Source organism: Erpetoichthys calabaricus, chromosome 2, assembly GCF_900747795.2.
Source record: "Erpetoichthys calabaricus chromosome 2, fErpCal1.3, whole genome shotgun sequence".
In the NCBI taxonomy this organism is placed as follows: domain Eukaryota; kingdom Metazoa; phylum Chordata; class Cladistia; order Polypteriformes; family Polypteridae; genus Erpetoichthys; species Erpetoichthys calabaricus.
In genome coordinates, this window is record NC_041395.2 from 106,503,922 (window position 1) to 106,528,523 (window position 24,602).

At 42.8% G+C, this 24,602-nt stretch overlaps 1 protein-coding gene across 28 annotated transcripts in view; it reads left to right on the plus strand.

The window, feature by feature from the left end:
• The window catches only part of madd (MAP-kinase activating death domain), a 237,397-nt gene that overhangs the window by 195,027 nt on the left and 17,768 nt on the right, over window positions 1–24,602 (plus strand). For 21 of the 28 annotated variants that reach the window (XM_051923186.1, XM_051923176.1, XM_051923177.1 and 18 more), the window contains 7 exons: window positions 10,994–11,056; window positions 11,556–11,676; window positions 11,921–12,026; window positions 12,894–13,004; window positions 13,088–13,195; window positions 13,292–13,456; window positions 13,913–13,985. In XM_051923186.1, the coding sequence (XP_051779146.1) occupies window positions 10,994–11,056; window positions 11,556–11,676; window positions 11,921–12,026; window positions 12,894–13,004; window positions 13,088–13,195; window positions 13,292–13,456; window positions 13,913–13,985 (747 nt within the window). The remainder of the gene's footprint in view (window positions 1–10,993; window positions 11,057–11,555; window positions 11,677–11,920; window positions 12,027–12,893; window positions 13,005–13,087; window positions 13,196–13,291; window positions 13,457–13,912; window positions 13,986–24,602) is intronic. The other 7 variants (XM_051923182.1, XM_051923183.1, XM_051923184.1 and 4 more) reach the window with 1 other exon arrangement.

The following is a 24,602-nucleotide window of genomic DNA, read 5'->3' on the forward strand; positions in this document are numbered from 1 at the left end:
TGTTTATATGATTATTTTTATATTGTCATGCTTGGGTTACAGATTTGCACAGAAACACAGGAGGTTGTAGAGACACAGGAACTTTATTCAAACACTGCAAACAAACATTTGTCTCTTTTTCAAAAGTTTAAACTATGCTCCATGACAAGACAGAGATGACAGTTCCGTCTCACAATTAAATGAATGCAAACATATCTTCCTCTTTAAAGGAGTGCGCATCAGGAGCAGAGAATGTCAGAGAGAGAGAGAGAAAAAAAAGCAAACAATCAAAATACAATAGGGCTGTTGGGGTTTTAAATATGCAAAGCACCGCCGGACAAGGCAGCTGCAAGGAAGGGAGAAATGTGAAGGTAGTCTTTCAGCATTTTTTAGAGGAGCGTCCATATCCTCTAGGCCAGTGTGCGAACAGCCCCTCTGCTCACAACCCCTCCGGCAGGAGCAGAGAATGTCAGAGAGAGTGAGAGAGACAGAGAAAAACAAACAATCAAAAATCAACACGTGCCGTTTGAGCTTTTAAGTATGCGAAGCACCGTGCGGGAAGCATGTCGCTTGACAAAGCAGCTGCACGGAAGGGAGCAATGTGAAGATAATCTTTCAGCATTTTTAGACGAGCGTCCGTATCGTCTAGGGATGCAAACAGCCCCCCTGCTTACACCCCCTCCGTCAGGAGCAGAGAATGTCAGAGCAAGAGAGAGAGAGAGAAAAGCAAACAATCAAAAATCAATACATGCTGTTTGATCTTTTAAGTATGCGAAGCACCGTGCGGGAAGCATATCGCTTGACAAAGCAGCCACATGTAAGCCCAGCAAGGAAGGGAGCAATGTGAAGGTAATTCTTTCAGCGTTTTTTGAGGAGCGGACGTATCCTCTAGGGGTGCAAACAGCCCCCGTGCTCACAGTATATTTGAGGAGTTTTATTTAATACATAATATGCGCTCTGGTTGGGTAGCTTCTCAGCCATCTGCCAATAGCGTCCCTTGTATGAAATCAACTGGGCAAACCAACTGAGGAAGCATGTACCAGAAATTAAAAGACCTATTGTCCACAGAAATCCGCGAACCAGCAAAAAATCCGCGATATATCTTTAAATATGCTTACATATAAAATCCGCGATAGAGTGAAGCCGCGAAAGTCGAAGCGCGATATAGCGAGGGATTACTGTACGTATTTGTTCACTGTATGCTTACAGAGATCGACATTTACATTAATTCTCATCTTCATAACATTCATTTCTAGATAAGTGGTGTATTTTTTTGTTTGTTTTTAGGTGCTTTTGCATAAAATGTGCAAAGCATTTATTGCGATAGCCTTTGTCTGTCTGTATGTGCTTTCATCTGTCCACATGACACAACTTGGCCCCCAGTGGCCTAATTCAAAGAAATTTTTTCATTGAGATATCTCAAACAGATTTCATATTCTGTCTTAAAAAAGAAAAACATTGTGTGACTTAAACTGCAAGTTTGTTTACTGTTTCAGTTTTAACAGTGGTTATACCAACTTGTATATTTTTTATATTTTCCTCTTTTTCACCTCCAATAGCTGCTACTGATGGCAAACAGATCCCCAGTACAAGTTACTGAAACATCAGTACGGTATATGAATAGAAAGTACTCATGGTTACTGGCTGTTTATACAAGTGTCTCTCTCTCTCTCTCTCTCTCTCTCTCTCTCTCTCTCTCTCTCTCTCTCTCTCATACATATATATATATATATATATATATATATAATATGTGTGTGTGTGTATGTACGGTATATCTTTTTATATATATATATATAAAAGATATACTAATATACTATACACATATATATGAATTTTCATGCTCTGTTCTTATAAATAGTGCAAGGTAGACCTGACTCATTGGACAAACACATGCATATATGAACTGGTCATTAGTAGTGCTAGCTGCACTTTCCCCACTTCCTGTCAGTTTTAATCAACATGTCAGAGCAGGAGGTACACAGTAATGTTGTGCAGCGCATTATTATTCAATTTTCAACAAATGAAGGAGTCATTCTATCTCAGATTTATTCAAGACTTAAAAAAGTTTGGGGATGAGTGTCTCTCTGTCTACAGTGTATGATTGGTGCAAGTCATTCAGAGAGGGACTATTATCTCTACAGTCCACTTAAGGAATTTTTAGGAGGGAAGAAATTCAAACCAAATGACGAGGTTGTTGATGCTATGCAAGAATGAGTCAACTTGCAGTCAAAAGACTTATACTCTTCAGGGATTAAGAAGCTTCCTGAACACTGGAACAAGTGTATTGCAGTGGCAGGAGACTATATAGAAAAATAGTGTGGTTTCATTGTATTCAATAAATAAAGTATAGCTCATAAATTCCTGTTTATATTTGAATGCCCCTCGTATACATATAATACACTACAGTGGCTGTTTGTTTGTCTGTGCAAGATTTTAAATCATCTGTAGCTTGCAAACCGTTTCACCTACTGACCTCAAATTTGGTACACGTATACTTTACTGCGTGATGTCTACTATTCGCTTTCAGGTTGATGATCGATCTCCAAGGTTATTCCTCTTTTTATTTTTATTTTTATTTTATTGTAGCATCAACTCTCAGAAGAGGCCAGCATGGCAGCTATTCAGCGCAGGCATACAGACGCTGTTCTCATCTCTACCATTTTCAGCATCACTTCCCCTACCTCTTCATATCTTAAATCATTCTTGAGGCAGATTGAAGACTTAAGTGCCAGCTTAAATGAAAAATTAAAGAAAACATACTAAGTAATTGCAACACAAACACTGACTTAATCATTTTTAATGTGAAAAGATGCAGACGAAAGAAGAGAAGAAGCGGGCCACTATGGTTGAGAAAAAAAGAGCTAATTAGGAAGCAGCAAGCGTATCAACCTCTGAGCAAATGAATGCTAAACATACAGAGAAAGAGTATGAAAGCTATTAATACTCAAGTCAAGTGTATGTGCAGTGCGCCGTTACTGGTATGTAAATCCTCTTTAATAAAATCCCTGTGTGCGTCCGTGTGTGTGTGTCTTATGGTGAAGTGTGCATGCGCGGGGCACTCTTTAATAAAGGACATCATTTCTAGGGAGTGCTGATTGGGTACTCGTGGCCGTGCACATAAAATCCGTTGGTGGGGAGACGCCACACATACAATAATCAGCTGCACGCCAGCACAGATTAAAATACTTGCTGGGGAACTGCACAGTACTTGCTGGAGAGACGCCACAGCCACGATTATCACCTGCACGCCACACATTACATCAGTTCCTGGGGAGACTCTGCTGATTGCCCACTGTTGTGACAGAAAATTAAACGCATATTACGGACAAGGTGGAAGTACAGGGAAGGGCGGAATGAGTTGCAGAGTCACCAGCCTCTAGCAGATGCTTCAAAGGCTGCCTGACGCGTCACACAAGACAGAGAGGGCGAGACCTATAAAATTTCACGCAGGCGATCCAATCGGATTTCGGTAAATGAGGTAACACCTAAAACATAAGGCATGAAAAATCCAATCGGGTACTGAGACGCGGAGACCAGCTTCCCCAAAGAGGTGGGATTAGTGTTTGTTGGTGTGCAAGTGTTCACTCTGAGGATGCCAGATTTGTGATTAAGAAGCTTCGCCCGGTAAAGTGTCAGTCGTTGAAGGGTTTTTCCTAAATTAACGAATTTTCATGATATTACAATAGCATGACTTTTAAAAGTAGATTTATTTTCGCGCACATAAAATCCATTGCTGGGGAGACGCCACACATACAATAATCAGCTGTATGCCAGCACAGATTAAAGTACTTGCTGGGGAACTGCACAGTACCTGCTGGAGAGACGCCACAGCAAGCTAAAATAAATAGAGGCAGGATAGGAGATCTTCAAACAGACACAACACACCAATCAGCAGCCACGGAGGAGAGGATAAATGTAATATTAATTATACTTACTGTATTGTCATATACGTTTCTATTTTATTTTTATTATTATTTTACTTTAGGCTTCTTGCAAAAATATTTTTGACAAAAAAAAAATTAAGACAAGAAACAGAATGAGGTCAAGGTCCCTTGCCATTTAATATAGACTTTTCCTACTAATGTTTATGTACTACTGTTCAACGCCCGTTATTGTAACGGGCTTAATGTCTAGTTTATTTTATTTATATATATATATATATATATATATATATATATATACACACACACACACACAGTGTATCCGGAAAGTATTCACAGCGCATCACTTTTTCCACATTTTGTTATGTTACAGCCTTATTGCAAAATAGATTAAATTCATTTTTTTCCTCAGAATTCTACACACAACACCCCATAATGACAACATGAAAAAAGTTTACATGAGGTTTTTGCAAATTTATTAAAAATAAAAAAACTGAGAAATCACATGTACATAAGTATTCACAGCCTTTGTTCAATACTTTGTCAATGCACCTTTGGCAGCAATTACAGCCTCAAGTCTTTTTGAATATGATGCCACAAGCTTGGCACACCTATCCTTGGCCAGTTTCGCCCATTCCTCTTTGCAGCACCTCTCAAGCTCCATCAGGTTGGATGGGAAGCGTCGGTGCACAGCCATTTTAAGATCTCTCCAGAGATGTTCAATTGGATTCAAGTCTGGGCTCTGGCTGGACCACTCAAAGACATTCACAGAGTTGTCCTGAAGCCACTCCTTTGATATCTTGACTGTGTGCTTAGGGTCGTTGTCCTGCTGAAAGATGTACCGTCGCCCCAGTCTGAGGTCAAGAGCGCTCTGGAGCAGGTTTTCATCCAGGATGTGTCTGTACATTGTTGCAGTCATCTTTGCCTTTATCCTGACTAGTCTCCCAGTTCCTGCCGCTGATAAACATCCCCACAGCATGATGCTGCCACCACCATGCTTCACTGTAGGGATGGTATTGGCCTAGTGATGAGCGGTGCCTGGTTTCCTCCAAACGTGATGCCTGGCATTCACACCAAAGAGTTCAATCTTTGTCTCATCAGACCAGAGAATTTTCTTTCTTATGGTCTGAGAGTCCTTCAGGTGCCTTTTGGCAAACTCCAGGCGGGCTGCCATGTGCCTTTTACTAAGGAGTGGCTTCCGTCTAGCCACTCTACCATACAGGCCTGATTGGTGGATTGCTGCAGAGATGGTTGTCCTTCTGGAAGGTTCTCCTCTCTCCACAGAGGACCTCTTGGTCACCTCCCTGACTAAGGCCCTTCTCCCCCGATCGCTCAGTTTAGATAGCCGGCCAGCTCTACGAAGAGTCCTTCCCCAGATTTGTGCCTCGAGACAATCCTGTCTCGGAGGTCTACAGACAATTCCTTTGACTTCATGCTTGGTTTGTGCTCTGACATGAACTGTCAACTGTGGGACCTTACATAGACAGGTGTGTGCCTTTCCAAATCCTGTCCAATCAACTGAATTTACCACAGGTGGTATATATATATTTTCCTCATTAATGTACACACAGCACCCCATATTGACAGACAAAAAAAAGAATTTTTGAAATTGTTGCAGATTTATTAAAAAAGAAAAACTGAAATATCACATGGTCCTAAGTATTCAGACCCTTTGCTGTGACACTCATATATTTAACTCAGGTGCTTTCCATTTCTTCTGATCATCCTTGAGATCACCTTCATTTGAGTCCAGCTGTGTTTGATTATACTGATTGGACTTGATTAGGAAAGCCACACATCTGTCTATATAAGACCTTACAGCTCACAATGCATGTCAGAGCAAATGAGAATCATGAGGTCAAAGGAACTGCCTGAAGAGCTCAGAGACAGAATTGTGGCAAGGCACAGATCTGGCCAAGGTTACAAAAATATTTCTGCTGCACTTAAGGTTCCCAAGAGCACAGTGGCCTCCATAATCCTTAAATGGAAGACGTTTGGGACGACCAGAACCCTTCCTAGAGCTGGCCGTCCGGCCAAGCTGAGCTACCGTGGGAGAAGAGCCTTGGTGAGAGAGGTAAAGAAGAACCCAAAGATCACTTTGGCTGAGCTCCAGAGATGCAGTCAGGAGATGGGAGAAAGTTGTAGAAAGTCAACCATCACTGCAACCCTCCACCAGTCAGGGCTTTATGACAGAGTGGCCTGTCAGAAGCCTCTCCTAAGTGCAAGACACATGACAGCCCGCATGGAGTTTGCTAAAAGACACCTGATGGACTCTGAGATGGTGAGAAATAAGATTCTCTGGTCTGATGAGACCAAGATAGAACTTTTTGGCCTTAATTCTAAGCGGTATGTGTGGAGACAACCAGGCACTGCTCATCACTTGTCCACCACAGTCCCCACAGTGAAGCATAGCGGTGGCAGCATCATGCTGTGGGGGTGTTTTTCAGCTGCAGGGACAGGACGACTGGTTGCAATCGAGGGAAAGATGAATGCGGCCAAGTACAGGGATATCCTTGACAAAAACCTTCTCCAGAGTGCTAAGGACCTCAGACTGGGCCGAAGGTTTACCTTCCAACAAGACAATGACCCCAAGCACACAGCTAAAATAACGAAGGAGTGGCTTCACAACAACTCTGTGACTGTTCTTGAATGGCCCAGCCAGAGCCCTGAGTTAAACCCAATTGAGCATCTCTGGAGAGACCTAAAAATGGCTGTCCACCAACGTTCACCATCCAACCTGACAGAACTGGAGAGGATCTGCAAGGAGGAATGGCAGAGGATCCCCAAATCCAGGTGTGAAAAACTTGTTGCATCTTTCCCAAGAAGACTCATGGGTGTATTAGCTCAAATGTGTGCTTCTACTAAATACTGAGCAAAGGGTCTGAATACTGAGGACCATGTGATATTTCAGTTTTTCTTTTTTAATAAATCTGCAACAATTTCAAAAATTCTTTTTTTTTGTCTGTCAATATGGGGTGCTGTGTGTACATTAATGAGGAAAAAAATTAATTTAAATGATTTTAGCAAATGGCTGCAATATGACAAAGAGTGAAAAATTGAAGGGGGTCTGAATACTTTCCGTACCCAATGTATCTATATATATATATATATATAGATCTATATATAGATCTATATATATATATATCTACAGTATTTAGGTTGTGTTAATTGGCACTTGTAATTTGTATGTGTTTATGTGCATTTATGAGTAATAGTGGTCCATTCGATAGATCAGAGTCCTGCCCATGCCTGTTTTCAGCCTTTTGCCCGGTCCCAGTGTGATAATCTCTGGCCCTCACAACCCTGAAATACATTGAGAAGGTTCTAGTACCTACCTACTGGACTCAGTCCATTGAGGGCTACAGTGCCTGTACATCCCCCACACACCTGAATGTTACACCATGCATACATTTCTGAACTTATTTGTTTCTTTTTTTTCTTTTATGGTTAACTTACCCCCAAGAAGCAGGAAACGTGAGTGGCTGTGTAGACAAGGGTATTTATTGCCTGCACACCTCACCTGGCATTTGAGTAACTTTTATTGGGGTTCATTTTTGTTTTTGGGAGAGGCTTTAGGATGATCAACAAAGGAAAAATATACAAAATGAAATAATCTCTGCCATGGTAAACTTGAAATGGTAAACTAATCTGCAATTGAAGTTGTACAGAATTTTTAAAGAAAGACAAGTTTGTAAATTCACCAGGGCTTTTTTAACGCGAGATTTTAAATTTTAAACTAAATTTTACCAACACATTTTCTTGAACAACATTTATTTATGTAGCTCATTTTTATCCATGAAAATATTTCAAAGTGCTTTACAATAATTTTAACTAAACACATAGCTACAAAAAAAATAGAACATAGGCCTCATGTACAAAACATTGGTTAGATTCTATACTAAAATTTTGCTTACTCTTGAAAAGCAAAAACGGTGTACGCACCAAGTGCCACATCAAGTTCCTTTATAAATATCACATTAACTTTGAACTATGTGCTCGTGCACAAATTTTTAGCCACTCCCCATCACCATTCACCAGTAGCCATGTATGGTTTAAAAAAATGCCCTTTTAAAATATTCATAATCTAATCATCATATACAGTTCTCTCCATAGTTAAAATAACATTTTGGTGAATGTCCTTAATCACGCACTGAAAAAAAAATCTACTATAACTGTTATCAACTTGCCCAAGTTTATTTTGTCCCACACACAGTGAGGTAAAAGAAAGTCCCCAAAAATCACCGTTGTACAAATACAGAAAAAAGTTAAATCTTGGGGTCACCAAGTCCGCAAAACTACCATCAGGTGCAACTCCATGCCAACAGATAATTTGGAAGAAAATTGCCTGGATGTTTTATTGAAACCATGTAATATGGTCAACTGAAACAAAAATTGGGCTGTTTAACTACAAACACTCAAGGTGGGTTTGGTGGTGTTATGGAGTTGTTTTAACTCCAGAGGCCCCGGGAACCTTGTTAGGGTTAAGTATGGAAAAAACTATTTGTCTGGACAATTAATGATGTATTTTAATGTGATGTAATAAGTACATTAATTTTAGCATTAAATGTTTTCTAGATTGTTGCACTTTAAGCATAAAAAACCTGTAATTTAATTTAGAGGTGAGTAAAAGCTCTGGTGCTCCTATTTTTAAATCCTGTTTCTTGCAGTGTATAATAAGAAAATGTGTTCACTTACATAAATATAGCCAAAGCTTTGTTAAATCAAATAAATACATTATTTAGTAGCTGTATTAAGTTCCACAATAATATTTTAATTCATAAACACAGTCTTGAACTTCTCCATTCATTGTAAAATTAAATTAAACTGCTTAGGTTTTTGTGTAGTGTACTTCAAAGTAGGCCTGCTCTAAACGCCGGTGGAGAAGAAAGCATAACCATCAGTTTCGGGGTAGTCTATAGAGGCTAGTATCCCTGAAAGGAAATAAAAACCTGGCAGAGCAAACTGAGATGGTCAACCCAATACTTCTTATTTTTCTTCATCTTTCGGCTGCTCCCATTAGTGGTTGCCAAAGTGGATCATCTTTTTTCCATATCTTCCTGTCCTCTGTATCTTGTTCTATTATACCCATCACCTGTATGTCCTCTCACCACATCCATAAACCTTCTCTTAGGCTTTCCTCTTTTCTTCTTGCCTGGCAGCTCTATCCTTGGCATCGTTTTCTCAATATACCCAACATTCATTCATTCATTCTGTGATTCTGGGAAAAAACTTTTTTTTTGTCTTAATGTGAATTTCCCCTTGGGATTAATAAAGTATCCTGTCTATCTCTCTCTGTCTCTGTCTCTCTCTCTCTCTCTCTCTCTCTCTCTCTCTCTCTCTCTCTCTATCTGTCTGTCTGTCTGTCTGTCTGTCTGTCTATCTATCCTCAATACATGTCCAAACCAACACAATCTCGCATCTCTGACATTGTCTCTAAACCATCCAACCTGAGCTAACCCTCTGATGTACTTGTTCCTAATCTTATCCATCCTCGTCACACCCAGTGCAAATCTTAGCATCTTTAACTCTGCCATCTCAAGCTCTGTTTCCTGTTTTTTGGTCAGTGCCACCATCTGCAACCCATATCACAACTGGTCTCACTACCATCCTGCAGACCTTCCCTTTCACTCTTGCTGATACCTGTCTGTCACAAATTACTCCTGACACTTTTTTCCTCCCATTCCACCCTGCCTGCACTCTCCTTTTCACCTCTCTTCTATAATCCCTGTTACTCTGTACAGTTGATTCCTGTTACTCTACTCTCTATGGTTGATTCCATGTATTTAAACTCCTCCAACTTTGCCAACTCTACTCCCTACATCCTCACCATTCCACTGACCTCCCTCTCACTTATACACAAGTATTCTGTCTTGTTTCTACTGACCTTCATTCCTCTCCTGTCTAGAACATATCTCCATCTCTCCAGGATCTCCTCAACCTACTCCCTACTCTCACTACAGATCACAATGTCATCAGCAAACATCATAGTCCACAGGGTCTCCTCTCTAATCTCATCTGTCAACCTGAACATCACCATTGCAAATAAGAAAGGGGACAGAGCCGATCCTTGATGTAATCCAACCTTCACCTTAAATGTATCTGTCACTCTTACACAGACCTCACCACTGTCACACTCCCCTCGTATATATCTAGTATAACTCTTACATACTTCTCTGCCCCTCCCGACTTCCTCATACAATTCCACAACTCCTCTTGAGGCACCCTGTCATATGCTTAAATGATGGTCAACCCAATACTCTTGTGTAAATTAAGAATAAAAAGATAACAAAGATATATATTATAGCATCCATAGTTAAAATGTAGGTCCATTAAGGGTGGTGTTTAGAAGTTGTTTGTATGTTAAAATTAGTGCAGGGATGAGTCTTTTCACCATTGCTGTGAGGCTCTCTCCTATGGTCAGTTAGGTGAGGGTAAAAGCTGTGTTGGAAGAAACCAAAATACATAACACAGTTTATCACATAGGAGTGTAATTTTAGTATTCTTCTCTAATTAGAACACCCCCTAATTTGACCATTGGTATGATTGGATACTGTGTGGCCGCTATAGTTATATTTGAAGCATTGGTCTAGTCCCTTTGGCTTTTCTACATTTGTTGCTCCCTCCTGATGCCTCATCCACCAGGTGTTTAAGAGTGTTTTGTCTGCCAGAATGTGGTGTTATCTAGGTTTGCTGTAACTGTCCAGTGTGTTCTCAAAATCTGGTAAGTAAATCCTGAAAGATTATTTTATTGCATCACTGGATTCAAAATTATTCATGTCACACATTCCAGATAATATATCCAAAGGTAAAAATGTAGTATGAACTGGCAATAAAGTAGATTAATTCATTAAGCCCTTCCCTTCCTTATAATTTCTACCAAATATACCAAAACCTTGAATATCCTTAGGAAAGTGGGCCTTTATTGCTGTATTGACTGGTATTGCCTTTTGCCTTCTTAGGAATTATTGAGCTCCATATTATTTGCTTTGTAAGATTTGTTTCTCTACTGCTAATCTATACTAACCAAACATTTGCCAGGGGATTCATTTTAGTGTTCTGGTGTCATGTCTTTATGGCATATTGCTTTACTTACATCTAGAGGTCTCTCTCTCTTTCCTTCTGCTTGCGCTCAGGACGAGACAAGAGTTCTGTTTGGGATCAGTTGGAGGATGCTGCAATGGAAACCTTCTCCTTGAGTAATGATCTTTAACCTTCTGCCTAAGTGTGCTTTTTGTGCCTTTGTGTGTTGGCATGCAGCTTTATTATACTGTTTTGGGAGTTCATAAAATTTAATTCAGTGCAAAGTAAACATACAGGGAGTGAACATTTAAGTAGTAAAACAGGATGCTGATACTCTACAATACATTTTTCATTCTGTGCTTGGAATACATAACTACTTGCATACTCATAGCATTTTCTTGTGAATCTAATATATGTAGTAGAAGAGACCAGTAAGATCTGCCAGTTTAGTAGTTATGTGCATTAAAATAATTGTCTTAAAATTAAAATTTCCTTGCAAAGATGGAGTCATGATGGAAGGAACACTTGAAAAGCCATTGAATTTTCTAGTCATTTGTTAAACTGCAAATTGTTTTTTTTTCTTCTTCCCTCCTCACCTCTATTACATTTCCTAATAGTACAAGTGAAAACAGTTTGTTTGGAGGGTTATGTTCTTGATGCAATGTGTTTCTACAGGTAAAGAGAGGTCTACACTATGGGACCAGGTACAGTTCTGGGAAGACGCTTTCCTGGATGCAGTGATGCTTGAGAGGGAAGGAATGGGCGTCGATCAGGGGCCTCAGGAAATGATTGACAGGTGATTAACTTTTGTTATTATCACTTTTTAATTGGTTCTCTATTTCAGTGTGCCCACTTAGAACCATTCTTTGTGTTTTATCTGCAATGCTAAATTTACCCATAGTTTCATTTCAATTGAATATTAATTTATCAAGTATACTATTAGTTTGTTTTTTTTCTTGTTTTGTAATACCTCTAGATGAGTTTGCATTAACCTAAAACATATTTCCAGCTTTAAGTGATCTTTTCCCCCTTTTCCTCAGGTACATGTCTCTTGGTGAACATGATCGTAAACGCCTTGAAGATGATGAGGACCGTCTGTTGGCAACTCTTTTGAATAATATGATTGCCTACATGTTAATTATGAAGGTACATACAGGCCTTTAATGACCTCTTGGGCACAGCCATCAGCAGTTTGTCTGTTTGCGGAGAGAGTGTTGACCTTGTTGAGAGGTTTGCTTACCTTGGCAGTGGCATTCATGTCTCTGGTGACTCTTCCTATGAAGTCAGTAGACGGATTGGGAGAGCATGGGGGGGGGGGTCATGAGGTCGCTGGAAAGGGGTATGTGGCACTCCCGATATCTATGCAAAGTTACGAAGGTCCAAGTCTTTAGAGTCCTGGTGCTTCCTGTCCTGCTATATGGTTGCGAGACATGGACGCTATCCAGTGACCTGAGACAAAGACTGGACTCCTTTGGTACTTTGTCTCTCCAGAAAATCCTTGGGTACCATTGGTTTGACTTTGTGTCGAATGAGTGGTTGCTCATGGAGTCCCGAATGAGACACATTACCTGCATTGTGAGGGAGCGTCCGTTACGGCACTACGGCCATGTGGTGCGTTTGCCCGAGGGTGATCCAGCTTGTAAGATCCTCATTGTTGGGGACCCGAGTGGCTGGACCAGACCAAGGGGTCGCCCACATAACATCTGGCTGCGGCAGATAGAGGGTCATTTCCGGAGGGTGGGACTGGACCGCGTGTCTGCCTGAGGGGTTGCAAACCGGGATCCCGAGTTGTTTCGTTGTGTAGTGGGTGTGGCAACGCACTGTACCAGTGGATGCTCCCCAACTTGACTTGTACATCTGATGCGACTGTGCTGTTAGCTCCATAGTAGATGAAGTGCTGTTAAGGTTTTTACATTTGCCATGTAGCTGACACCTTGAGTTTTGTTGCTAAGACCTGAGAATTTTACACCTGTAAGCAAATATTGATTTAACTGTTTACTAATTTACTTCCAGGTTAACAAAAATGACATAAGAAAGAAGGTTCGGCGTCTGATGGGTAAATCACATATTGGCCTTGTGTACAGCCAGGAAATCAATGACATCTTGGATCGCCTAGCACAGCTTGTAAGATCCCTAGTACTTTTCCCTATGAATAACTCTTAAAAGAGTTATTAGATGAATGTAAAAAGTCAATTTCTTCATTTCAGAATGGTCGTGAACTTCCAATAAGACCAAGTGGCAGTCGCCATATTAAGAAACAAACATTTGTGGTCCATGCTGGGACAGACACCACTGGAGACATCTTCTTTATGGAGGTGAGAAATTTAACTTGCTCATTAACAGGCCCATGTTAAACCATGATTCATGCTCTAATGCAGAACCTCTTCGCCTCCATCCAATTATCATTGCAGGTGTGTGATGACTGCATTGTTCTGAGGAGTAGTATTGGCACAGTATATGAGCGCTGGTGGTATGAAAAACTCATTAATATGACCTATTGCCCTAAAACAAAAGTACTATGTCTGTGGAGGAGGAATGGCCAGGAAACCCAGCTGAACAAGTTCTACACTAAAAAGGTTTGTTTTTCACCAAAGGAATGAAGATACATACAATGTTAGTTCTGTTTACAGTTGAGAATTCAAACCAGCACAACTTGCAGCATTTGTTTCCAGTGAGAAATTGCTCTGTGTCCCACTTCTCTCCATATCACATTTTCACATGGGGAGGCTGGCCCCAAACCCAGGACCTCACACTTTTTTAGCAGCAGATGAGCTACTGGATAAGCTGTTGATTACTACTCTGAATGCCTCTGGATTGTAAAACAAAAAGGGAAGATACCCAGAGTGATTTCTGACCGGTGACATTACTATCTATCTATCCCATCGGGATCAATAAAGTATCTATCTATCTATCTATCTATCTATCTATCTATCTATCTATCTATCTATCTATCTATCTATCTATTTATTACTGCTTTACATATGCTTTATAAATTTCACAGCCTTTAATACAACTGTGTGTTCTGTCCTCAGTGTCGAGAGCTGTACTACTGTGTCAAGGATAGCATGGAAAGGGCAGCTGCCAGACAACAAAGCATCAAGCCAGGTGAGGGCTTCTCTATACACTGAATTAATGTTAAATAAATATGAAGATTTACATATAAGAAGTAAAGATAGATATTTCAAGGAAGGTCTGAAAGTTAAAAGTATAGTTGAAGTGAGAAATTTACAGTGCACTTTACATTTAGGGTGAATTCTTTAAAACCCCTCAACAGATTTTATACCAGCCAAATGTAAATGTGGCATATCGTTTAAGACATCTACTTTGTGCAGGGCATAATTAATTTTTTTCAACAATGCACAGATTATTTAACTTTCTTATTGACTAATTCACAATTCCAGTGGGTCAAAAGTTTATATACATTTGGTTAACCGTGCCTTTAAAAAAAAGTTTGGAAAATTCCAGAAAATGATGTCATGCCTTTAAGCAATTAGGCTAACTGGCTATCAGAAGCTAATTGTCTAATTGGGGTCAACATGTTGGATGTATGTTAAGGCCTGCCTTCAGACTCACTGCCTTTTTGCTTGACACAATGGTAAAATGAAAAGAAATCATCCAAGACCTTAGAAAAGAACTGTAGACCTCCACAAATCTGGTTCATCCTTGGGAACAATTTCTAAATGCCTTAAGGTTCCACGTTAATCTGTATAAACAATAATACACAAGTATAAACACCATGGGACCACACAGTGATCTTACCACTTGGGAAGGAGATACATTCTGCTTCATAGAGAAGAAAGTACTTTGGAAGGAAAAGTGCAAATCAGCCCCAGAACAAAGAAAGGACCTTGTGAAGCTGCTGGAGGAAACAGGTAGACAAGTATTTATATCCACAGTAAATTAGTCCGATATCAGCATAACCTGAAAGGCTGCTCAGCAGAGAAAAGGCCACTGATCTAAAGCCACCATAAAAAGCCCAGATTGCAGTTTGCAATAGCACATGGGGACAAAGATCTTACTTCCTGGGAAATGTCTTCTGGTGTGATGAATCCAAGATCAAACTGTTTGGCCGTAATGACTGTCATCATGTTTAGAGGGAAAAGGGTGAGGCTTGCAAGCCAAAGAACACTATCCCCACCAACAAGCAGGGCTGTCGGAGCATCATGTTGTGGGTGTAATTTGCTGCTGGAGGGACTGGTGCACTTCACAAAATAGATGGCATCATAAGGAAGGAAAATTATGTAGATACTGGCCAACCCGCGGCGTATGGCCGCATAATTATGTATTGATGGGTGAACACTTCCTGAACGACACAGTTGTCCAAATGGGTTGGGTTTTATGGATACCACTGTGAGTGAATGAAAAGATGGACCTCTGGAGAGAGCAACATACAATTGTCCGTGACTGAAAGCGGGATCGTCTGTGACGATTGAGGCCACGCTGGTGAAAGTTACTTTGTCGGTAGGGATAAGTTTCAGCACTTGTTCATTAAGGTGTAGCGAGTCTTCATTGTTGACGCTTAATATAGCTTGAGTACTGAGTTGTTCCAGAGTCACAGTTGAGAAACACGTTTTTAATGTGTTTTACGCACAGGGAAAAAAATGAACATGTGAAACATCCGTAATATAATAAGGCATAATGTAATAAGGCACCAAGAAAATTAACATTGCAATAATGCACGCAACGACCCGATCGTTGTAAACAGAAGTGAAAACAAAATCGAGCCCGGTGCATTCTTTAACTGCTTTGTAGCGCAGTGGTAGTGTTGCTGCTTTGCAGTAAGGAGGCTCTGGAAGATTTTGGGTTCGCTTCCCGGTTCCTCCCTGTGTGGATAGCGCTCTGAATACTGAAAACACCGGTATATGAATGTAATGAAGTATTATTATTCTTATGCGTCCAGCACTGTCTCTCTCTCGTGCGCGCCTGTATGTGTGTGTGTCTCTCGCTCGCTGCACTTGTTCCTGCAGGCATATGCCGCATAATTATTTATTGATGGCTGAACAGTTCCAGAAAGACACAGTTGTCTAAAAGGGGTGGGGTTGAGGATAGAACAATAAGTGAATGAAAAGATGGAACTCTGGAGAGAGCAGCATACAACTGTCCGTGACTGAAAACTGGTTTTGGCAGATACATGCATATCTTTTTGAAAGTTTGGCCCTGTGCCTTATTAATTGTCATCGCAAAGGCCAACCTAACAGGAAATTGTCTTCGTATAAAAGTAAAAGGCAAATTATCCGAGACAAACAGTTTTATACGCTGCATACCAACCCGCGGCGTAGTATACGCCGCATAATCATGCCGCTTTTTTAATGTTTTTTAAGCAGAGGGAAAAAAATAAACATTTGCAAAATCAGTAACGCTGCTTTCAGTAATTTGTCGGCCACTTTTTGCCAGCCGTCCTTTCTGGTTTGGGCTGCTTTTGCAGTGTTACCGCTTGTGCATATTAAATCTTGAAATCCTTCGAGTACCCCTCCTTTAACCGTCACCTTATCGTGGTGGAGGGGTTTGCGTGTCCCAATGATCCTAGGAGCTCTGTTGTCCGGGGCTTTATGCCCCTGGTAGGGCCACCCAAGGCAAACTGGTCCTAGGTGAGGGATGAGACAAAGAGCGGTTAAACAAACCTCCTATGAAGAAAAACAATTTTGGACGGCGTTTTCCCTTGCCGGGACGCGGGTCACCGGGGCCCCACTCTGGAGCCAGGCCTGGAGGTGGGGCTCGATGGCGAGCGCCTGGTGGCCGGGCCTGCACCCATGGGGCTCGGCCGGGCACAGCCCGAAGAGGCAACGTGGGTCCCCCTTCCCATGGGCTCACCACCTATGGGAGGGGCCAAGGAGGTCGGGTGCAGTGTGAGTTGGGTGGTGGCCGAAGGCGGGGACCTTGGCGGTCCGATCCTCGGCTACAGAAACTGGCTCTTGGGACGTGGAATGTCACCTCTCTGAAGGGGAAGGAGCCTGAGCTAGTGCGCGAAGTTGAGAGGTTCCGGCTAGATATAGTCGGACTCACCTCGACGCACAGCTTGGACTCTGGAACCAATCTCCTTGAGAGGGGCTGGACTCTCTACCACTCTGGAGTTGCCCCCGGTGAGAGGCGCCGAGCAGGTGTGGGTATACTTATTGCCCCCCAACTTGGAGCCTGTACATTGGGGTTTACCCCGGTGGACGAGAGGGTAGCCTCCCTTCGCCTTCGGGTGGGGGGACGGGTCCTAACTGTTGTTTGTGCGTATGCACCGAACAGCAGTTCGGAGTACCCACCCTTTTTGGAGTCCCTGGAGGGGGTGCTAGAGGGCATACCTTCTGGGGACTCCCTCGTTCTGCTGGGAGACTTCAATGCTCACGTGGGCAATGACAGTGAGACCTGGAAGGGCGTGATTGGGAGGAATGGCCCCCCTGATCTGAACCCGAGCGGTGTTTTGTTATTGGACTTCTGTGCTCGTCACGGATTGTCCATAACGAACACCATGTTCAAGCATAGGGGTGTTCATATGTGCACTTGGCACCAGGACACCCTAGGCCTCAGTTCGATGATTGACTTTGTGGTCGTGTCGTCGGACTTGCGGCCACATGTCTTGGACACTCGGGTGAAGAGAGGGGCGGAGCTGTCAACTGATCACCACCTGGTGGTGAGTTGGCTTCGATGGTGGGGGAGGATGCCGGTCAGGCGTGGTAGGCCCAAACGTGTTGTGAGGGTCTGCTGGGAACGTCTGGCAGAGCCCCCTGTCAGAAGTAGCTTCAACTCCCACCTCCGGCAGAACTTCGACCACATCCCGAGGGAGGTGGGGGACATTGAGTCCGAATGGGCCATGTTCCGTGCCTCTATTGTTGAGGCAGCTGACCGGAGCTGTGGCCGTAAGGTGGTCGGTGCCTGTCGTGGCGGCAATCCCCGAACCCGCTGGTGGACACCGGCGGTGAAGGATGCCGTCAAGCTGAAGAAGGAGTCCTACGGGACCCTTTTGTCCTGTGGGACCCCGGAGGCAGCTGATAGGTACCGGCAGGCCAAGCGGAATGCGGCTTTGGTGGTTGCTGAGGCAAAAACTCGGGCGTGGGAGGAGTTTGGGGAGGCCATGGAGAATGACTTTCGGACGGCTTCGAGGAGATTCTGGTCCACCATCCGGCGTCTCAGGAAGGGGAAGCAGTGCAGTGTCAACACTGTATATGGTGGGGATGGTGCGCTGCTGACCTCGACTTGGGACGTTGTGGGTCGGTGGGGGGAATACTTCGAAGACCTCCTCAATCCCATTAACATGCCTTCCAATGAGGAAGCAGAGCCTGGGGACTCAGAGGTGGGCTCCCCCATCTCTGGGACTGAGGTCACCGAGGTGGTCAAAAAACTCCTTGGTGGCAGGGCCCCGGGGGTGGATGAGATACGCCCGGAGTTCCTCAAGGCTCTGGATGTTGTAGGACTGTCTTGGCTGACACGCCTCTGCAACATCGCATGGACATCAGGGACAGTGCCTCTGGATTGGCAGACCGGGGTGGTGGTCCCCCTCTTGAAGAAGGGGGATCGGAGGGTGTGTTCCAACTACAGAGGGATCACACTCCTCAGCCTCCCTGGAAAAGTCTATTCAGGGGTCCTGGAGAGGAGGGTCCGTCGGATAGTTGAGCCTCGGATTCAGGAGGAACAGTGTGGTTTTCGTCCTGGTCGCGGAACAGTGGACCAGCTCTATACCCTTAGCAGGGTCCTGGAGGGTGCATGGGAGTTTGCCCAACCAGTCTACATGTGTTTTGTGGACTTAGAAAAGGCATTCGACCGTGTCCCTCGGGGAATCCTGTGGGGGGTACTCCGAGAGTATGGGGTACCGGCCCCCCTGATAAGGGCTGTTCAGTCCCTGTACGATCGGTGCCAGAGCTTGGTCCGCATTGCCGGCAGTAAGTCGAACCCGTTTCCAGTGAGAGTTGGACTCCGCCAGGGCTGCCCTTTGTCACCGATTCTGTTCATAACTTTTATGGACAGAATTTCTAGGCGCAGCCAGGGTGTTGAGGGGGTCCGGTTTGGTGGGCTCAGGATTGGGTCACTGCTTTTTGCAGATGATGTTGTCCTGTTTGCTTCATCAGGCCGTGATCTTCAGCTCTCTCTGGATCGGTTCGCAGCCGAGTGTGAAGCGGCTGGGATGAGAATCAGCACCTCCAAATCCGAGACCATGGTCCTCAGCTGGAAAAGGGTGGAGTGCCCTCTCAGGGTTGGTAGCGAGATCCTGCCCCAAGTGGAGGAGTTCAAGTATCTCGGGGTCTTGTTCACGAGTGAGGGAAGAATGGAGCGTGAGATCGACAGGCGGATCGGTGCGGCATCCGCAGTAATGCGGGCATTGCATCGGTCTGTCGTGGTGAAAAAGGAGCTGAGCCGCAAGGCGAAGCTCTCAATTTACCAGTCGATCTATGTTCCTACCCTCACCTATGGTCATGAGCTATGGGTAGTGACCGAAAGAACGAGATCGCGAATACAAGCGGCTGAAATGAGTTTCCTCCGCAGGGTGTCTGGGCTTTCCCTTAAAGATATGGTGAGAAGCTCAGTCATCCGGGAGGGGCTCAGAGTAGAGCCGCTGCTCCTCCGCATCGAGAGGAGTCAGATGAGGTGGCTCGGGCATCTGATCAGGATGCCTCCTGGACGCCTCCCTGGTGAGGTGTTCCGGGCACGTCCAACCGGGAGGAGGCCCCGGGGAAGACCCAGGACACGCTGGAGGGACTATGTCTCTCGACTGGCCTGGGAACGCCTTGGGATTCTCCCGGAAGAGCTAGAAGAAGTGGCTGGGGAGAGGGAAGTCTGGGCATCTCTGCTCAAGCTGCTGCCCCCGCGACCCGACCTCGGATAAGCGGGAGACGATGGATGGATGGAAATCCTTCGAGTAACTAATTAACTAACTACCACCCACCCACACACACACACAGCTTGTGTGAAAAAAATGCGCCCGTTCTTTCATCATTTTGTTGCAGCCTATCAAATACTTGCTGATCATGTTTTCTAGACTCAATATACATTGGCTTTTCACTCAGTGCTGGGGCGCGCATTCATCTCGGATTATTACATCCAGCTAATCTGCTACACGGCTGCGTTTGAAAAACCAATTTATCCCGGATGAGTTTCACCGGCATTAATGATTAGGAATCTGGTGGGAACAAAACCCTGCAGCCACAGGGGTTCACCAGAACCGAGATTGGGAAACACTGCTGAACACAGACGAAACCGACTCAGGTGAGGAGTTGGGGCGGGCAAAGTAGTTGCAGCTATTGATTATTCAGTGTTGTTTGCCTGGGTGTCTGATCTGCTAGATGGGATCAGAAATAAAAGGAAAACAATGTGAAGGCAATGTCACAGGTGTTTATGTGGTATAGCGGGTCCACATCTCCCCTTCAAAAGGCCATTTTTAAATAAATAATCGCCGCGATCACAGCGTAGCGAGGGGTGTGGAAGTGTTGCTGAAAGTCAGCCATGTTGCGAAGTTTGAGAGCAACAGTTTTGTCAATGACATTTTTCCAGAAAAACCCAACTGATAGAAAGAAACAGTTACCTGATGCAGGAATTTCTATAACATTGAAAGAAGTGTTGTTTCCATGAAATACATTTGAAGCGGTAGCCATGGAGGGCAAATGAACAGTCAACGTGGCTCACAGCTGGATTTGGACCGCAGCACAGACCAAAGCGAGTGAGTATGTGTTTGATGAGCTGTTCGAGTTTGCGAGCGTGGCTCCTTCCTGCGTGCGCCATGGGTGTCTTACTTGTCGGCAGCTTAGTGAATCCACGCCCCTTCCTGCGTGCGCCATGGGTGTCTTACTTGTCGGCGGCTTAGTGAATTATACCGAAAAGTCAACGTGGCTCAGAGGTGCATGTGTACTCTAGCACAGACGAACATAAATGACGGCGTTTTTTCCGAGTCGTCGCGTCCGAGTTGGTGGGCATGGCTCTGTGAGTTGTCGTCGTATTCAATGGTCTTAGAGTTGGTGGGTGTGGCTCCTTCCTGCGTGCGCCATGGGTGTCTTACTTGTCGACAGCTTAGTGAATCCACGCCCCTTCCTGCATGCTTTCATGGGTGTCTTGCTTGCTCTGGCGGTGGCTTAGTTTAGTGAATCCACGACCCTTCCTGCGTGCTTTCATGGGTGTCTTGCTTGCTTTCATGGGTGTCTTGCTTGCTCTGGCGGCGGCTTAGTGAATTATATATATAGATACTGCAGCAGCATCTCCAGAGCTCAACAAGGAAATTGAAGCTAAGTCACAAATGGGTCTCCCAAATGGATAGTGATCCCAAGTATACCTCCAAAGTTGTGGTAAAATTGCTTAAGAACAACAAGGTCAAGGTATTGAAGTGACCATCACAAAGCCATGACCTTTAACCTGATGGAAAATTTGTGGGCAGAAGTTAATAAGCATGTGCAAGGGATGCCAACAAACCTGTCCCAGTTACACCAGTTCTGCCTGGAGAAATGAGCTCAAGTTAAACAATTTAAAGACAGTGCTACCAAATATTATCAAAGTTGTATGTAAACTTGTGACCCGCTGGAATTTTGATATAGTCAATAAAAAGTTAAATATTCTATCTTTAACACTAGAATTACCAGAGCCTACGAAAAAACTCGTAGATCCGGCCCACCTTAAATCGCTTCTTAAATCCGTTCACACCTCTCCGCCAGCATCCTTTGTCCTCTAAATGTGCTGATAGAAGACAAGCTGCCAGCAGCCGGCTATTCCATCCCCCCACCGACTTAGAATGTGAGTGAACTTTTCCCAGCTCATGCCTTGATTGATTATCTGGGAGTGAAGTGGAGTTTTACAGTGGAAATAGATCGTTATTTGGAACACACGCATTTCATGCATGTTCCGTTTCTAAAGTAATCTGTGTAAACACATTGTTAAAACAGAAACTTTGTCATATTTTAGTAATACTGTAAAACTCCACTTCACTCCCAGATAATCAACAAAGGCATGAGCTGGGAAAAGTTCGCTCACATTCTAAGTCGGTGGGGGGATGGAATAGCCGGCTGCTGGCAGCTTGTCTTTTATCAGCACATTTAGAGGACAAAGGATGCTGGCGGAGAGATGTGAACGGATTTAAGAAGCGATTTAAGGTGGGCCGGATCTACGAGTTTTTTCGTAGGCTCTGGTAATTCTAGTGTTAAACATTGTTGGAAAAATTACTTTTGCCTTGTGCAAAGTAGATGCCAAATTTATAGATTGTTAGTTAAAATATGTGGAGGAGTTATAAAATGAGTTTTAAATAATTCATCCTAAGTGTATGTAAACTTTTGTTAATGTTAAGAAAAGAGCTGTCTACATCTTGAAGCAATTGAGAAAGCTAACAATATTAGGATGCTGGGTCAGATATAGATCAGTGGGTGTTATGCTTAAGAGGCTGGTTGGTCTCGTGGCCTTGGAATCTCTGCAGATATTTTTTTTCTCTAGCCCTCTGGAGTTTTTTTTTTGGTTTTTTGTTTTTCTGTTCTCCCTGGCTATCAGACCTTACTTTGTTTTGTTACTTAGTATTGCCTAATCTTATTTTTATATCTCTTTCTTCATCTTGTAAAGCATTTTCAGCTACCTAATTTGTATGAAAATGTGCTATATACAGTAATCCCTTGCTATATCGCGCTTCGACTTTCGCGGCTTCACTCTATCGCGGATTTTATATGTAAGCATATTTAAATATATATCGCAGATTTTTTGCTGGTTCGTGGATTTCTGCGGACAATGGGTCATTTAATTTCTGGTACATGCTTCCTCAGTTGGTTTGCCCAGTTGATTTCATACAAGGGACGCTATTGGCAGATGGCTGAGAAGCTACCCAACTTACTTTTCTCTCTCTCTTGCTCTGACATTCTCTGCTCCTGAAGGAGCGGGTGTGAGCAGGGGGGCTGTTCGCACACCTAGACGATACGGACGCTCGTCTAAAAATGCTGAAAGATTATCTTCACATTGCTCTCTTCTGTGAAGTGACATGCTGCACGGTGCTTCGCATACTTAAAAGCTCGAAGGGCACTTATTGATCTTTGATTTTTGGTTTTTATCTGTCTGTCTCTCTCTCTGACGTTCTCTGCTCCTGACGGAGGGGGTGTGAGCTGCTGCCTTCATTGCAACTGCCTTGTGCCACGGTGCTTCGCATACTTAAAAACCAAACAGCCCTATTGATTTGTTTGCTTTTCTCTCTCTCTCTCTGACATTCTTTGCTCCTGACGCTCACACATTTGAAGAGGAAGATATGTTTGCATTCTTTTAATTGTGAGACAGAACTGTCATCTCTGTCTTGTCATGGAGCACAGTTTAAACTTTTAAAAAAGAGACAAATGTTTGTTTGCAGTGTTTGAATAAAGTTCCCGTCTCTCTACAACTTCCTGTGTTTCTGTGCAAATCTGTGACCCAAGCATGACAATATAAAAATAACCATATAAACATACGGTTTCTACTTCGCGAATTTTCACCTTTCGCGGGGGGTTCTGGAACGCAACCCCCGCGATCGAGGAGGGATTACTGTACAGTAAATAAATGTTTTTGTTGTTGTAAAGCTATATATACATATAAACAGGTAATTATACCAAAAAGGATTCAAATGCCATCATACATAATCATATAATAAAATATTGGGTTTACAATATATAAATAGCGATTATTAAGACAATGAAAAAAGAATTTCATTTATTAGGTATAGGTGCTAAAGAAAAGAAACAATATAAAATGTGTAAGACTTTAATAATATAAAGTAAAAACAATGGAGAAAAAAAGTAATACCGTCTTTTTCCGAAAATAAGACATCCCCCGAAAATAAGCCCTATCAAGATTTTCGGAACTTTTTGTAATATAAGCCCTCCCCCGAAAATAAGCCCTAGTTAAAATAATGTGAAAAAAAGAATTCGTTAAAAAATGCTGTTGATTTATTAAGTATGTTTAGCTTCCCTAATACTCGTATTTCAGAGAAATGTTTGAAATAAAATATTCCGAGAAATTCATTGTTTACCTCTACAGTTCGTTTCAAATTAATTCTTGGAATTTATCTTAAAAATACAACATAAGGCAGCATGAATACATACCGTAAATATTGTGTCCGCTCTGCTCTGCTGTGTTGTACTGCGTCGCACGTATCGCAGAGTATGGTCGAATGAGGTGGGGAGGGGGTGGAGGGGGGCATGCATATGCGGAATGCGACGGAACGCGTCGTTGGCGCACACTATAAATAATTGTTCGTTAAGGCAGCAGTCTACATTGAGCGACAGTGCAGATACAATGTTTGTTCATTTCAGTCTTGTAAGTCTGATTATTTCCTCATACGTAATTTTATTTTTTATAAAGTGAATAATTTTTAACCGCAGTTAAAATGAGTACAAAACGAAAGAGCTATTCCGTCGAGTACAAAAAGGGAATTGTGGAAGACTCCAGGGGTGTAAATCTTGATTTATGACGATGTTCCAGAAGAAGATGACATGACTGTAATTGAATAAATTTTAATTTCTGTATTCTGTGTAAAATAAATAAATATTAAATAAAAATATATAAATATACTTTTATTTTTTGTCCTCCCCCGAAAATAAGCCCTAGTGCGTATTTTGGACCAAAAAAGAAAGTAAGACAGTGTCTTATTTTCGGAAAAAGACGGTATTAAGTACAAGTTTAATAACAACAAAACAAAGAAGTACTGCTATCTCAAAATACTATGAACAAATTGAAAATAATATTTTAAAAACTTAAAATTAAAGATTAAGTTGACAAAAAATTAAGATACCATTCATTATCTAACATTTGGGCCAT